Source organism: Anthonomus grandis, chromosome 7, assembly GCF_022605725.1.
Source record: "Anthonomus grandis grandis chromosome 7, icAntGran1.3, whole genome shotgun sequence".
NCBI classification, from domain to species: domain Eukaryota; kingdom Metazoa; phylum Arthropoda; class Insecta; order Coleoptera; family Curculionidae; genus Anthonomus; species Anthonomus grandis.
In genome coordinates this window covers 34,722,620-34,740,326 of record NC_065552.1, presented here as the reverse complement: position 1 = coordinate 34,740,326, position 17,707 = coordinate 34,722,620, and the positions used below count along the sequence as shown (strand labels likewise).

General features: G+C 28.3%; 1 protein-coding gene across 1 annotated transcript in view; it reads right to left on the bottom strand.

The window, feature by feature from the left end:
- LOC126738132 (calcium/calmodulin-dependent protein kinase kinase 1) overlaps window positions 1–17,707 on the bottom strand; it is an 88,956-nt gene that overhangs the window by 70,358 nt on the left and 891 nt on the right. Inside the window, exon 2 of the mRNA XM_050443302.1 lies at window positions 890–992. Within this exon, the coding sequence (XP_050299259.1) occupies window positions 890–911 (22 nt within the window). The 5' untranslated portion in view covers window positions 912–992. The remainder of the gene's footprint in view (window positions 1–889; window positions 993–17,707) is intronic.

The window sequence follows — 17,707 nt, the reverse complement described above, 5'->3', positions numbered from 1 at the left end:
TTGACTAGTTGAGTGAATCCAGACCTATATATACAGGTTCTGACATAATATTTTAGAAGATTATACCAGGTGCAATATTTAGCAATAGAAAACATTGCAAATCATCATTAATATTAAGGAAAAAACTTCCATACAAATTAAATTAACTTTTTGAAATTATCCCTAAAATTAAAACCGCTCTACTGTAAAATTGTAAATTTGTCATAGTGTAACTTTTGTTTTCAACGTGCGATATAATATATTATCTCTGGACCTAGTGTATAACAAACAAACAACAAATGCAGCATAAAGTGTGATATTTTTTGTAGCTATCCAACAAGAGTTCTTATCTAAGATCTTAAACCTAATGGTCTAATACTTCCAGAAAGTCACCCTCCTTATAGCGTCAACATGAATAATTTAAAACCCATGAATAGGACCCCAAATTCACCATGTTTCGATTAAGCATAATATGTGGCCAGAAATAATTTTAGGCTTATGCATTCATCAAGCCAACCTTGCATATTCCAAGAGACTAAATAATAATTGAACTACATAGTTCTCTTAGGCATTTTGATTAAGGTAGTGCCTAGAGAATCGCTCTTAAGAACCCATGATGTGCGATTGGAAAATTTAATTATTAAATATACTGGATTAAAAATTACTGGATAATGTTTATAAATTACTTTCTTTTGTATTGCACAGTGAATAGTGAAAGGGTTTTCACTTTAAACCGCTTACAAACTTTTAAAAGCTGTAACTATCAGGGAGCTACAGGGTGCTCAAAAACTATAATGCTAAAAAATAATATTTTACATATATCAAATTATATTTAATATTCACCTTAGGATAAAATGGAAAATTCTAGTATAATAACAACATTAAAATTATAGGTATTTATATTACTTACTATGTTGTATAGTAGCCTGCATTAATCTTTGATGACCTTGGTCTGCTGATTTCTGTGAAGCTAACTGTCATCTATCAAGTAACCTACGCTCCACAATGGATTTCTAAATAAAGTAAATAAATATAATTAGTTAAGTAATCCATATTTATAAGTTATCGGCATTTTTTAAAAATTTTATTTATAAGCTTATTGCAATTTTGAGTGTTGGGAATAATGCAATCTACCCGTTTGTATCATCAATATGATTTTTTTCTTAAATCGTTTATGTTTTGTTTATAACAATTTTAAGGACATCGATCACTAGAAAGTTTCCGCAGGTCATAAAACAATCAATTTTAAGTTGTTAGACACAAGAAAATTGCTTATACGAATATTGAATTTCATTATCTACGACTTTTATTGGAACGTAAACCTCAATTTCTCAAGTTATTACAACAAAAAAGATAAAAAATTGTATGATTACACCCTTTTTTATTCGTGTTTTCATTTTTGCGTCAAAACTGTCAAACTATTGAGGTAAAATTTTTGTTTGATAATTTTCTGCAGATGAGCGGTTTTCTAGATTTATCTTTTTTATTTTCGAATTTTTAAATGTATAAGAATGACTAATACAGATTCTTAACGGGAATTTAATGCTCTACAAAAAGGGTCTTTCAACGTTTCTATGTAAAATAAGTTTTTCAAAATTTATTCACAATATTAGTAATAGTAAATATTTAACTTAAATTAAAAAAAATAAATTATCAACTTAGAAAATTTTAGTTAAAAAACTGAATAATAGCATCTCGGAATAAAGTGTACAAATTAATACGAATTTAGTGTCTAATTTTACTGGACTAAGTAATAATAGTGCGCACGAAAAGTGAAAGTAAAGATGCGCGCATCCTCTACCGGCAGCGTCGAGTCTTTCGGAGGTGTTCGGATGGGGTCGGGTGAGTGGAGGGGATAAGAAAATTTGGCCTCACTTAAAGAAAGTACTTTACATTCAGTCGTGTTCGTGCAGCGGTAGAAATAGGTCGGAAGAAGATATTTTCCTTGTGGTTCTTTTGGTGGTACAGTGTCAATGTTTTTTTTAGTGTGTGTTTTTATTGTGGTTCCTGTACCGTTGAAGGAGTAAACGGTAAGTACTGAATTTTTCTTTTACAATTGCATGCAATTTATTTTGTTTTATGGATATTTTACATCGAAACAAAAATTACGAAAAATTCATGATTTATTAGTAGCAATTCTTGAGTAAATTTATTCGCTAAATTTACATGAAATTACTAAGGGATTATAAGACAGTTACGGATTTTATTAAATTTTTTCTAAAAAACATTTTTTAAAAACTAAATGTTTTTTAAGGGAATTTATTCGCTAAATTTCCACTTTTTAAAACAGTCAAACATATTCTTAAAAAAATATTTTTCTTAAAAGTTTCTTGTGAATTTATTCGCTAAATTCACATTTAAGCAAAACTAATAAAGGGGTCAAAATATAAATAAAAACTCTAAAACTACTTAAGTATCTTTTCAAAAACTTTCTCGTGATTTTATTCGGTTAAATTCACACTCAAACAAGACAGAAACATAACCTCATACGTGTATAAACGTCTCTCTCTGATAAAATAGATTTGTACTTTAAATAACTAGCAGATTTATTCGCTAAATCTGCACTTTAAATAAGATCATGATGGTAGAAGTAAGTCGGAAGAAGATATTTCCCTTGTGGTTCCTGTGGTGGTACAGTGTCAGTGTTTTTACTGTGTGTTTGTATTGTGGTTCCTGTACAGTTGAAGGAGTAAACGGTAAGTACTAAATTTTTATTTTATAATTGCATGCAATTTATTTTGTTTTATGGATATTTAACATCGAAACAAAAATTACAAAAAAATCATGATTTATTAGTAGCAATTCTTGAGTAAATTTATTCGCTAAATTTACATGAAAATAAAAATCTGATTTTTAATTATTATTCTAGTATCAAATTTATTGTGGATTTATTCGCTAAATTTACATTTAAATAACAAAACAATTCCGGTAACAATGAAAGCAATTAAAATGTCTTAGATTTAAATTACTATTTTATTTTAATTAAAGCATGTTCAATTAGAAAATTAGAAGTACAGAAATTCTGCGTAATTCTTGTTAGTTTTGCATGTTTATCTACGATTGGATTTTTTTGGTTCACCTCAAGTCTGCAGGGGGGAAATAAAATAAATTACGTGAATTTATTCGCTAAATTCACATGAAATCACTGAAGGGATTATATAGGACAATAATTACGGATTTTAATAAATTCTAATATTTTTTAGGGAAATTTATTCGTTAAATTTCCACCTTTTAAAACAGTCAAACAAAAACATTGATATTTTTCTCAAAAGTTTCTTGTGAATTTATTCGCTAAATTCACACTCACATGAAATAACTAAGGGGTTATAGGACAGTTAGGGATTTTAATAGATTCTAAAATTTTTAAAAACTAAATGTTTTTTAAGGAAATTTATTCGCTAAATTTCCACTATTTTAAAATAGTCAAATATTTTTACAAATTTCTCATAGAAAAATATTAATATTTTATCTGAAAAGTTCCTTGCGGATTTATTCGCTAAATACGCATTTAAATGAAATCACTAAGGGGTTAAGAGACAAATGTACAGATTTTAATAAATTCTAATACTTTTTCAACATTTTCTGAAAATTTAAGGACATTTATTCGTTAAATGCCCACCTTTTTAAAACATTCAAATATATTCTTTAAAAAAAGTTAAAAAAAATATTTTTTTCAAAAGTTTCTTGTAAATTTATTCGCTAAATTCACATTTAAGCAAAACTAATAAGCGGGTCAAAATATAAATAAAAACTCTTAAACATCTTTTCAAAAATTTTCCCGTGAATTTATTCGGTTAAATTCACACAAACAAAACAGAAACTTAACCTCATACCTTTAATATGTCTAATGAATATCCACATTAAATATAAATTTCCTAGAAAGATAATAGAATTTAGATTTATTCGCCAAATCTAAACTTTGAACAAGATCCTGATAAGCAAACATTATGAGGGGTTCTAATAAACAACAATATATACAATGGCAAATTTTATTCGTTAAATCTTAGAAGTTTTCTATAGGAAATTTATGCGTTAAATTTCCTTTTTTATTGAAATTTCTCTCTCTGATTAGTTAGCAGATTTATTCGCTAAATCTGCACTTCAAATTTATTCTTAGAAAAAGGGAATTTAGAACTTATTAAAATCTTGGGGCTTTTCAATCGGAAATTTATGCGTTAAATTTCCTCTTTATTCAAATTTCTCTCTTTAATTAGTTAGCAGATTTATTCGCTAAATCTGCACTTCAAATTTATTCTTAGAAAAATAAAATTTAGAATTTATTAAAATCTTGGGGTTTTTCAATCGGAAATTTATGCGTTAAATTTTCTCTTTATTTAAATTTCTCTCTCTAAATAGTTAGCAGATTTATTCGCTAAATCTGCACTTCAAATTTATTCTAAGAAAAAGGGAATTTAGAATTTATTAAAATTTTGGGGTTTTTCAATCTAAAATTTATGCGTTAAATTTCCTCTTTATTCAAATTTCTCTCTCTAATTAGTTAGCAGATTTATTCGCTAAATCTGCACTTCAAATTTATTCTTAGAAAAAGGGAATTTAGAACTTATTAAAATCTTGGGGCTTTTCAATCGGAAATTTATGCGTTAAATTTCCTCTTTATTTAAATTTCTCTCTCTAAATAGTTAGCAGATTTATTCGCTAAATCTGCACTTCAAATTTATTCTAAGAAAAAGGGAATTTAGAATTTATTAAAATTTTGGGGTTTTTCAATCTAAAATTTATGCGTTAAATTTCCTCTTTATTCAAATTTCTCTCTTTGATTAGTTAGCAGATTTATTCGCTAAATCTGTAATTCAAACTTATTTTATAAAATGGGAATCTAGAATAAATTAAAATCCTGGGGTTCTCTAAAGGAAGTTTATGCGTTAAATTTCCTCTTTATTTAGATTTCTCTCTCTAATTAGTTAGCAGATTTATTTGCTAAATCTGCACTTAAAAGAAGATCGTGATAATCAAACATTATAATGGGGGGTTCTAATAAACAACAATCAAAATATATACTGGCAGATTTATTCGCTAAATCTGTACTAAAAAGAAGATCCTGATAATCAGTCATTATAATGAGGGGTTCTAATAAACAACTAACAACATATATAATAACAGATTTATATTTTAAATCTTAAGGGTTTTCTATAGGAAATTTATGCGTTAAATTTCCTCTTTATTCAAATTTCTTTCTTTAATTAGTTAGCAGGTTTATTCGCTAAATCGGTACTTCAAACTTATTTTATAAAAAGGGAATTTAGAATTAATTAAAATCCTGGGGGTTCTCTATAGGAAATTTATGCGTTAAATTTCCTTTTTATTCAAATTTCTCTCTCTAAATAGTTAGCAGATTTATTCGCTAAATCTGCACTTCAAAGAAGGTTGTCATAATCAAATATTATAATGAGGGATTCTAATAAACAACTAATGACATATATAATAGCAGATTTATTCGTTAAATCTGCACATCTCTAAAATCTCTAAAATTTAGAATTTATTAAAATCTTGGGGCTTTTCTATAGGAAATTTATGCGTTAAATTTCCTCTTTATTTAAATTTCTCTTTCTAATTAGTTAGTAGATTTATTCGCTAAATCTGCCCTTTAAACAAGATCATGATAGTCAAACATTATAATGGAAGGTTCCAATAAACAACAATCAAAATCTATAATGGCAGACTTATTCGCTAAATCTGTACTTAAAAGAAGATCCTGATAATCAAACATTATAATGAGGGGTTCTAATAAATAACTAACAACATATATAATGGCAGATTAATTCATTAAATCTTGGGAGTTTTCTATAGGAAGTTTATGCGTTAAATTTCCTCTTTATTCAAATTTATCTATTTAATTAGTTAGCAGATTTATTCGCTAAATCTGTAATTTAAGCTTATTTTATAAAAAAGGGAATTTAGAATTAATTAAAATCCTGGGGGTTCTCTATAGGAAATTTATGCGTTAAATTTCCTTTTTATTCAAATTTCTCTCTCTAATTAGTTAGCAGATTTATTCGCTAAATCTGCACTTAAAAAAAGATCGTGATAATCAAACATTAATATTGGGGGTTCTAATAAACAACTAACTAAAAACTAACATATATAATGGAAAATTAATTCATTAAATCTTGGGGGTTTTCTATAGGAAGTTTATGCGTTAAATTTCCTCTTTATTCAAATTTCTCTCTTTGATTAGTTAGCAGATTTATTCGCTAAATCTGTAATTCAAACTTATTTTATAAAATGGGAATCTAGAATAAATTAAAATCCTGGGGTTCTCTAAAGGAAGTTTATGCGTTAAATTTCCTCTTTATTTAAATTTCTCTCTCTAATTAGTTAGCAGATTTATTTGCTAAATCTGCACTTAAAAGAAGATCGTGATAATCAGTCATTATAATGAGGGGTTCTAATAAACAACTAACAACATATATAATAGCAGATTTATATTTTAAATCTTAAGGGTTTTCTATAGGAAATTTATGCGTTAAATTTCCTCTTTATTCAAATTTCTTTCTTTAATTAGTTAGCAGGTTTATTCGCTAAATCGGTACTTCAAACTTATTTTATAAAAAGGGAATTTAGAATTAATTAAAATCCTGGGGGTTCTCTATAGGAAATTTATGCGTTAAATTTCCTTTTTATTCAAATTTCTCTCTCTAAATAGTTAGTAGATTTATTCGCTAAATCTGCATTTAAAAGAAGATCGTGATATTCAAACATTATAATGGGGGGTTCTAAAAAACAACAATCAAAATATATACTGGCAGACTTATTCATTAAAAAAAAAAATTAGAATTTATTAAAATCTTGGGGCTTTTCTATAGGAAATTTATGCGTTAAATTTCCTCTTTATTAAAATTTCTATTTTTTGACTGACAAGCAGATCTATTTTTATAAAAAGGGAATTTAGAATTAATTGAAATCCTGGGGGTTCTCTATAGGAAGTTTATGCGTTAAACTTCCTTCCTATTGAAATTTTATAACTTAAATTTATTAGGCTATAAATAAATTAATATCCAATCGCAGATAAGCAGCAAAGGCATTTCTCATGTATCAAATTCGCTTCAAGTGTTAATTTTTTTTTATCATTTGAAAGCACCATTTTAATATTTTAAGAAGTTATTTTTCTAGTTAATTTATTGTATTAAAAGGAACTTTAACTGGACGTGACTTGACTTAACTAACTGAGGTATACAAAATGCACTTAAGCCCTTGATATATTGACAAAGCATGTAACCAGTGTGCTATTTATTCCCTTGAAAAATTGACAAATCATGTATCAGTGTGCTATATTTCCCTTGAAAAATTGACAAATCATGTATCAGTGTGCTATATTTCCCTTGAGAAATTGACAAAGCATGTATCAGTGTGCTTCCTTGAATAAAATTGACAAATCATGTATCAGTGTGATATATTTCCCTTGAAAAATTGACAAAGCATGTATCAGTGTGCTTCCCTGAATAAAATTGACAAATCATGTATCAGTGTGCTATTTTTCCTTGAAAAATTGACAAAACATGTATCAGTGTGCTTCCTTGAATAAAATTGACAAATCATGTATCAATGTGCTATTTTTCCTTGAAAAATTGACAAAACATGTATCAGTGTGCTTCCTTGAATAAAATTGACCAATCATGTATCAGTGAGCTATATTTCCCTTGAGAAATTGACAAAACATGTATCAGTGTGCTTCCATGAATAAAATTGACAAATCATGTATCAGTGTGCTATATTTCCCTTGAAAAATTGACAAAACATGTATCAGTGTGCTTCCATGAATAAAATTGACAAATCATGTATCAGTGTGCTATTTTTCCTTGAAAAATTGACAAAAAATGTATCAGTGTGCTTCCTTGAATAAAATTGACAAATCATGTATCAGTGTGCTATATTTCCCTTGAGAAATTGACAAAGCATGTATCAGTGTGCTTCCTTGAATAAAATTGACAAATCATGTATCAGTGTGCTATATTTCCCTTGAGAAATTGACAAAACATGTATCAGTGTGCTTCCATGAAAAAAATTGACAAATCATGTATCAGTGTGCTATATTTCCCTTGAGAAATTGACAAAGCATGTATCAGTGTGCTTCCTTGAATAAAATTGACAAATCATGTATCAGTGTGCTTCCTTGAATATAATTGACAAATCATGTATCAGTGTGCTTCCTTGAAAAAAATTGACAAAGCATGTATCAGTGTGCTTCCTTGAATAAAATTGACAAATCATGTATCAGTGTGCTTCCTTGAATATAATTGACAAATCATGTATCAGTGTGCTTCCTTGAATATAATTGACAAAGCATGTATCAGTGTGCTTCCTTGAATAAAATTGACAAATCATGTATCAGTGTGCTATTTATTCCTTTGAAAAATTGACAAATTGACAAAGCATGTATCAGTGTGCTTCCTTGAATAAAATTGACAAATCATGTATCAGTGTGCTTCCTTGAATAAAATTGACAAATCATGTATCAGTGTGCTTCCCTGAATAAAATTGACAAAGCATGTAACCAGTGTGCTTTACCCTGAATTGTTGACTTAGAGGAATGGTTTTTAGTGGGTCGGGGCTGGAAAAAGCCTCAACCCCACACTACCCCAGGCCGGCCTGGGGTGTCTGTTTGCAGATTTTTTTAACCTCTCTAAAAAATAAAAAAAAAAAAAACTACGGTAAGTATGTTTCAGGCAATCCCAAGGAACAAACGTTTGGTCCAACTTTGACGTCTTCAATAAAAAAACAAAAGAAGAGGAAGAAAAGAAAAAATAAGACATACAATAAGTGCAAGAGGAGGGATTAAATGATTAAACTTATGTGCCAAACAAAGCTCAGAAATCAATAGATTTTGGAAAATTAGTACACAGATTCCTCCGTTAATGTTATGTTATGTTCACATATTTAAGTATTTTTTAAAAATAGGCAAAATTTTGAAAAAAGCAATTTTTTTGGAAAATTTTCAATATTTCACAAATCGCCCATAATTCAAAAAGTTCTTCAGGTAAAATATTGAAAATTTGTACACACATTCCTTAAATAATTTAACTGGACATTTATTTCAGCATTTTTCAAAAAAGTTACCAAATTTTGGAAAAAAAATATTCTAAATATATAAGCGCCTGGACTAAAAAAACTATTAATTTCTAAAATTGTACAACTCAAGTAAACTTATGATAGTCACTGGAATTCGCCATTTTTCGTCTCTCTTTAGCTCGTACGAAACTAATCTTTTATTAATCGTCGAGGGGCAAACCAGTGCATATCAAACATTTTTTTTTAAATTTAGGAAATATTCAATTTAAATACAGGGTGATGCATCACCAAGCCGGCCATAAGAAACCTCATATAAATTATGACACTTTTAAATATACAGGGAATATTTCACAGAAAAACTGTTTTAGACTTTTTTAAAGGTACGAGTAAGATACTTACAAACAACAAATAAAAGAGTAAATAAGTACAAAATATTTTTTTAAGCAAATACCTTCATTCCTTCATTACTAAGCTCAAATATGCAGTTATTTGATTACATGCCGTTTAAAGAGCCATCTTTAACTTTTCTAAATTTTGATAACGCATATCTTGATAAAAAACGAAAATTCCGGAGACCTGCCTGGCTAATTAATAGTGTAATTTAGCCCAATTCACTTTCAACAAAAGTGCATAATATGCTTGCTAAAACCTCACTGTACTGATGTTCACACCACCCTACATGTTGCCTATACAGATGGTATAAAATTATTGAAGTCAAGTGCTTTGACTGTACTAGTTAATGTTTAAAATGTAAATCCTTAAAAAAAGGAGAAATATGTGGTGGCAATTCTCTTATGATTATGCGACATACCCTCTTTGGTGGATCGAAAAAGAACCGTGAACTTAAAGATGAGAAAATTTAACTTGATTTTATTGCAAAGCATATTATTCTACAAAATCACCTTTAACGGAAACTAATTAAATTTACAACCAATAATTAAACAACTGATAGCCTGCCTTTATTAGCATTTTTATGACCACACTACATAAGCTATTAAAATTAGTAATCTAAGGTCAGCTGGGTAAGAAGAATGCAAATTTAAACTGTATAAATATAATTTATATACCACACGAAGATCCTTAGAAAAACCGGTAAACAGTCATCATTATATTATATGAATTAAGGTCACGGTCCGAAGGAAATCAGAGTAAAATAAGCGTAGGCAAAACTCTTTTAGTCGCATTTTATAGCGTATTGTTAATTTTATTTCTTTACATTGAAGTAATGGCAAGGTTATGGTATATGAGAATGGTGTTATAGGTAATTTATTCAAAGATATATCTTATTTTTTATTTAAAAAAATGTTTTTAATAGTAAAATGATATTAAATAAATATAGGTTGTCAATATTTTTATATCTTTTTTATTAGCTAAATTCTGAAAATAATTAATCTTCCTTAAGACTGGACCTTCATAGACAATCATTAATTACTGAATATATCACCTTGATTTTAAAATAAGCAAAATTTATTTGTTGTGTACATATATAGCGACTAAAACTTCTTTTAAATAAACATATTTTATATTAAATAGGTCTTAGAAAGTGTTAATATCTAAAGTCTAGGTCATGATTATCATATCTGAATTTAACTTTTTGGTATAGGTACCCTAGGCAGCTTTTAAATTCATTACTCGACACTGCATTTTTATCTCTATTATCTAGTTAGTATTTATTTATTACAAAAATAAAAAACTCAATCTAAAATATTTATTTGCAGTTGCATAGTTAATATTGGCATGAAGTTCATCAGGTGCATCGAGAATTTAAAATTTATTATAATTTTACAAAATAGAATTTTTAATGTTGCCTGATTTTCTTTTTTTTTTTAATATTTGTAGTTTTGGCCGCCAATAATATTTATTATCATTAATTGTTACGTTTTATGTTATATTAAATGTTTCTTATTTTGCCTCAAAATTTCCTCTTTAAGATTTCCAGGATCTAATCAGAATTAAATTCAGCCTTCCTGTACATATATAACTTTTTCACTACTGCTTTCTTTTTGAATTATGTTCTGAAACATCCAGGTTAATATAAGTAAAATTCCTTGAAGACCAATTTAAATATTTCTCAAAGGCGGAAATATATTTTGAAGAAAAGTTTTTACGGATAAATATTTATTGGTACAAGACGACTTCATATTAAATTCCTTTGAGGATGTACTTTAAAGTACGAAATGCTGGAAATTCACATAATCCTTTAAAAAAAATAAGTTATTACGAGGAATATTTTCTAATCATTCATCTACATTTTGAAGGAAAACATATTTTTGCTAAAATACAGTTTTTTATCGATTTAAACATCGGGAAATAAACGTCTAAAAATAACTGCTTTTTTTTCGAGCATTTTTATTCCAGTGTTATATATATGAGACAATGTGGTTACTCAAGGATTTAACCATATTATGTGTTTCTAAAGGGTGTTTCAATAAAAATGCAAGATTTGAATTAGAAGCTTTATGGATATAGGTGGACTTTTAAGTGTATACTATGCATTTTTGATGTAATTTTATGGAGAAACTCTTCTCACTCAACAAGAGTGTTTCGACTTCAGAAAAGAGCTTTGAGGACGATTTTAACTCTTCACTGTAGGGAGCACTGTAGACCATTTTTCATAAAATTAAAAAATTCAACCCTTGTATATACATTCTGAACTGTCTTGTCGAAATTGATAAAAACAAAGATAGTTATTAAAGAAATGTAGATTTTCACTGCCTACAATGTTCTACTCGCCAGCTATCTCTTAAAAAATTCAAAGTACTCTTCTGAACACAACTTTTATTCTGTTGATGAGTTTATATTTATAGAGTATATTTATTGTACTTTTTTATTACTATTATAACTTTGTTCAGCAACAGTATTTATATTCTTGTTAAGATGTCAAAACTTTGTACTTTTTTTTGCCTATATTTATATGTTTTTAAAAGTATTTAATTTTAAGTTTTTGTAATGACTTATAGGTATGTAATTTTTTTTTCTTTTAACCTATCAATAGTTGAACTATATTTTTAACTTCTGCATACACTGTTTTTTTTTTACACTGTTTTAATTTTATGACTTGTGTAAGACTATAAGGTTACTAGCATCAATAAACTACTTTTGAATTGCGCGACATGTTGACAGTTATAAAGCCACATGATCAGGGTCGGCGCAAACAGGTGGGTATGGTAGGTTAAAACTACCCACCCTGAAAATAGTAAGATGGAATAATAGTATTTTGATTGATGGATTAATTAACCACTTAAAAGTCACAGGATTGCAAAAACGGTTGAAAGAAGAAGAATCACGAGCACTGGACATCCATTCCAATGCTCACAATCTTATTCTTGCGGTTTAAGATGAAATGGAAAAAGTTTGTTTCTTTTATTTTATGTTTGTTTACTCTATTATTAAGTTTTGTCAACAACAATTTTTATGTTAGGTGAAAATAAGGCATATTTGATTTGATATAGTATGGAAATCGGCCGGAATTAGTACAACGAAATGCAGATAATCACAAATCAACAAATATTTAAAGGAAGTAAAACAGCAAAACAACTTTATACAGACTGACGTACAATCCATTAGAGCCGAGTTTAGTAGATATAGAGAAAAAAATTGAATGGTATAATTTTACGGTACAACGCTTAAAACATTTTAAATCATTAGATTACAAGCAATAACCTATGTTGCCAAATTTAAAAAAAATATCTAAAAATCCGTTTTCTATAAATGTCTTAACGTAACATCGACCGTGAGATACAGGGTGATCAATGGTACGTAAACCATGGTAACAGACAATGCTTTATCGGAAAAATGCCAACACCTTTGAGTGAACACTATTTATTTTCAGATATTTTCATTCCCTGTTTTGTCCCTGAGTCTTTTTTAATCATACTTCTCTAGATCTATCTCTAGCGGTTCTCGAGAAAAAAAATTAATTTGCGTGTTTTTGTTAAAAGCCAAGGGATGACCTATTGTTAATCTCTCAGCTATTTGAGTGCCTAAAAAGCTCAAACCTTAAACGTCACTTTAAGAGATCAACTTGATTAACTTCCCGTAGCCTGATTTAATTAACACGATACAGGGTCGTTAAAAATTAAATTAAAATTTTTTAGTTACTTTTTTAAATAAACACCCCCATATTTTTTTTCAATTTTTTAATAGACACTTAAAATACCTTTGATTTAATGTAATAAATTTATCTATACTTAAGTAGCCGCGTTTTAGAGCTAAATACTTAATTTCATAATAAATTTTTATTTTGTATAATATAATAATAAATGTCACAATGTAATGTTTAATGAATGACAATGGCACGTTTAGTTATAGTATTCCCGTTATGTTTTATAATAAACTTAATTTAAAAACAAAGGAACATGTGGAAAATTTAATAAATTGTATCTAGATTTACAACCAGTGAATAATTTTTTTTTTATTTATACTACCAAATTCTTCATTATTCGTTATACTTAAAAGTAAAACAAAAAAATAAAATGTATTATTATAGGAAATTTTTGAAATGATCCTGGAGTAGGTGTTCAGGTAAACTACTTCAAGAATATGTGTAGAATTTTATTACTACTAAAAAAAAAGGACTACATTTTTTTTTTCTTAAAACTATGTACATTTTTCAAAAAACGCTAAAACAGACACTTAGTCAAATTGTTCCATGAATACGTATGAAAATTTTGAGAACTTTGTTGCCACAGGTTTTTGAGTTTTTAGAAAAAAATCGACTCCTCCAAAAATTATCGTTTTTGTCAACTTTGTTAATTTTTTTAAAAAAGCTTAAATAATGATAATGTATTTATTTAGCTTCAGCTACAAAGATAATATATAATATATAATATAGATATATTTAAAATTTAAATTAATAGGAAAATTGCAAAAATAAAAATGTAAATAAATTGAAAAAAAGTGTGTGCTTGTAGGGGCTCGTACAAACTGTAATAAACAAGTAAATGAAACAACGACTATGGCATACATATACAAAAACACAAAAAGTCTCGCATCACAGAAAAAGTATAAATAAAATTTAAGCCTAAACTAGAATAGCAAAAATAAAACAAAATACGTGTTAAAATTGTAAATAAATACACATACAAACTACAACTACTTAAACAAAGGTATTATGAAGGATAAAACGATAAAAGAAAGTTTGTACCGATAAAGGTGTATAGTTAAATTTTTCAAAAATTTTTTCACTGGTTTTTGGTTTATGAGCATTATATAAAACTTTAAAAAAATAAAATTGACCTCTCCGAATTTTTTTTTTTTAAACTCTGTAAATTTTTTTAAAAATGGGCGTTTAGTTAAATTTTCCTAGGAATACGTGTAGAAAATTTAATTTTTACTGATTTTTGAAATATGGGCATGTTGTAATTTTTTGAAAAAAAAAACGAGTTTTCCAAAATGTTTTTTCCCAAAACCCTGTTAATTTTTTGAAAAACGCTGAAATAGGTGTCTGGTCAAATTATTCCAGGAATATGTGTAAAGATTTTCAGATATTTATTTTTACTGGTTTTTGAGTTATAGGTATTTTGTAAAATTTTTGGGAAGAAAATTGATCTTTCCAAAAAAAATGTTTTTCTCAAAATTCTGTACACTTTTTTCGAAACGTTAAAATAGGTCAAAAAAATCGAAATCTTTCTAAAACGCTGAACTAGGTATCCACTTAAAATATTCAGGAATATGTGTAAAAAATTTAAGAAAAATTTGTAAATGCAAAAGAATTTACTATAAATTGAATGCAAATAAAATGACAAGAGTTAGTTAAGTTGACATAAAATTGACATCATATCGACTACTAGGGAAGACGCATTCGTTATTTTGGTTTGGTCTTAGATAGGTTGGTCGGACAAAATCTGTAACAAAGCTTCAAGTTGCACTCATTAAAATTTTAACCGAATCGAGATTTTTTACGAATATCCTACCTTTCCAAAAGCCGACCTTTACGTAGTTGCTTCTTATAAAAAAATAGACGCTGTTACTTTCAACTTAGAAGATTACGATTTCAAGTTTCAATCAATCATCATCTTAAAAATTCGAAACTGATGAACCTATTTTGCCACGGCAACGGAAAATTCCTAAACGGATTGATGGTAATGTTAAAAATCATGTTTACGAAAGACCGAAAGATCTTTTACAAGCAAATTTCTTATGAAATTTTTGACCAAGTTGTGAGCTCACTTAAAAGTAGATTTCACACCGATTCAGCTCAGTTTTACAAAAGTTTGAAGAGGTTTATTCTTGGTGAGCCAGAAGATGCGAAACATTTCTTTTATAAAGGAGAATTTAACAAATTGAGATTGACTAGAGATAAAGATTTGACTATGAACATCATGAGACGATTTCAATTTATGCGTGAAAACGAATGGTTCAAGGGACTTGTGCCTGAATATAAGCGCTTTCTTCGTTTACTTATCACAATACCATGATCGTCTTGCTCCAATGAAAGAAGCTTTCCTATGATACGTATAGAGTGTATAAATACTTGCGCTCTTAATAGTGCAGGAACGAATTAACCATGCACTCGTACCCAAATGCTGTTGTGAAATGTGAACCTTGAAATATTGACGGATCAATTTATTATCCGAAACCCTAAACGAACGTCTGTTTTTCCAATGCGAAGATGAAAGATTATTAAATAGTAATTACAAATTATAATAAAAAGTTCGTCACATCCTTATTTGTAGATTTATTGCTGATCATAACAATTTATTAATAAGATATTATTATTCGTTCTGCCTCCTACTTTTACACCAATCGAAACTACCCACCCTGATTTTACACAATTTTTACAATGATTATGATCGAAAGATGACAGATTGGAGTTAGTAAACATGGAGCATTACCTACCGTTTACAACGCGTCCTGATTAATCCAAGTTAAATGAAATAATTTTCTTAATTCATCAATTGTGAAAAGCATAATAAAAAAATTGGAAAGCACTGGTTCGGTTAGTAATGTGAAACATACGATACGAGCTCGTAAAGGTCGTTCAGAACAAAACATCACGTCACTTCGCAATAGTGTGACAGAAAAAGCAGAGGGGTAAATTCGTAATTGGATATTTCAAAGGGCACTCTGCAGCAAGATTTACAGCTGCATGCCTACAAAGTGTAGCTGACTTTATTTCTACCAAAAGACCATGAACAGCGAGGAAACTTTAGCAATTGGAACCTTGAGCAACCTGCTGATTTTAAGAACGAAATCATTTTCAGTGATGAGGCCCATTTTCACTACGATGGCTTCGTTAATAGGCAAAACTGTCGTATTTGGGGCTTAGAAAATCCACGAATGAATTATCAAAAAGCAATGCTTCCACAACGTATCACTGTATCACGTGCATTATGGTCTGGAGGAATAATTAGACCATTTTTCTTAGAAAATGAGGAAGATAGTGCAGAGACGGTGAATGGCGAACATTCTTACAGCAGTTTCTTATACTTCATTTGAAAAATATTGATCTTGACAACATGTAGTTTTAGAAGGACGGTGCCACATGTTATACCGCTCTTGAAACTTTGACGATCTTAACGTTTTGATCAGATTTAACCTTTAGACTTATGGCTATCCGATATCAGGTTCATGGCAATAAGCCTGCAGCCATCAAAGCATTGAAAGCCGAAATTAGACAGTATCAATGAAATGGCTCCTCATGTATACAAATTACAAATTTACGTACATAATTGTACTCAGATGTATATTTTATAAGTCAATAAATATTTCAATGTTTTCCTTCAGAAAACCTTGCTTTATTGACATCAAAATCTTACCCTCTTAATTACACCCCTCATAAGATATAGGCTAAGTCTGTTCTTGACCTTAAATTATTCTACTTCACCAAAGATCTTGACTTTATTTCTTATCGTGGAGGGAGTTCGGAGGTTTAGGACCAAAAAATCAAAAAGGTCCTTTTTTAAAAAAGTCAGTTCGGCATTTATTTACGTCTTTTTCAAGGCTGTAATTACAAAACGGAACAAACCTCTAGTAATTTTTTTTTAAGCACGTAACTGAATATGAATTTTGAAATATAATAATTATATAATAATATAATAATAGACATAAATAGTTTTTTTTTTATATTATAAAAAACATAATTTTTTTTAACCTAATTAAAAGGCAATTCAAACTGGACAAAAATAATAAATAAATAAAATAGAAAACATCATTAAAATCACAAGATCTATAAAACTGATAAACTAAAGATTTTATTAAAAAAAAGGCATAATTTAGGTTTTTATTTAAAATATTTACTGTGCAAACAGCGTTGCTTGAAAAAAATTACATTCATAATAAAACAATATTTTCCAATAAATGATCGACATAACCTCCATTTGCCTCAATAAATTTAAAAATTCTTTTACAGAAAATTCGTTTAAAAAAAATAATTGCTTATTTCGAAATGTTAATATTTTTACCATTAATTTCATATGCAAAATTCTAATGGGTTAAAGTCTGTACTTCGTGCGGGCCAAAGTCTTCGACTTCCACGTCTTACGCGATAAGTAACAATAACTAACAGAAATAATAATAAGAATGCAATAAAAGGTTACTAAATGTGTGAGTTTAAATTTTTATAACCACTCATGAAATTAACTGACAAAAACATAAATCCTGACAATGACATTTATGATAATTCATCTTTTCAGGCACAGCCTATATAATAATTATTGTACCCTAAAGTAGCAAAATAAAATGTTATCTTGAGCGCATT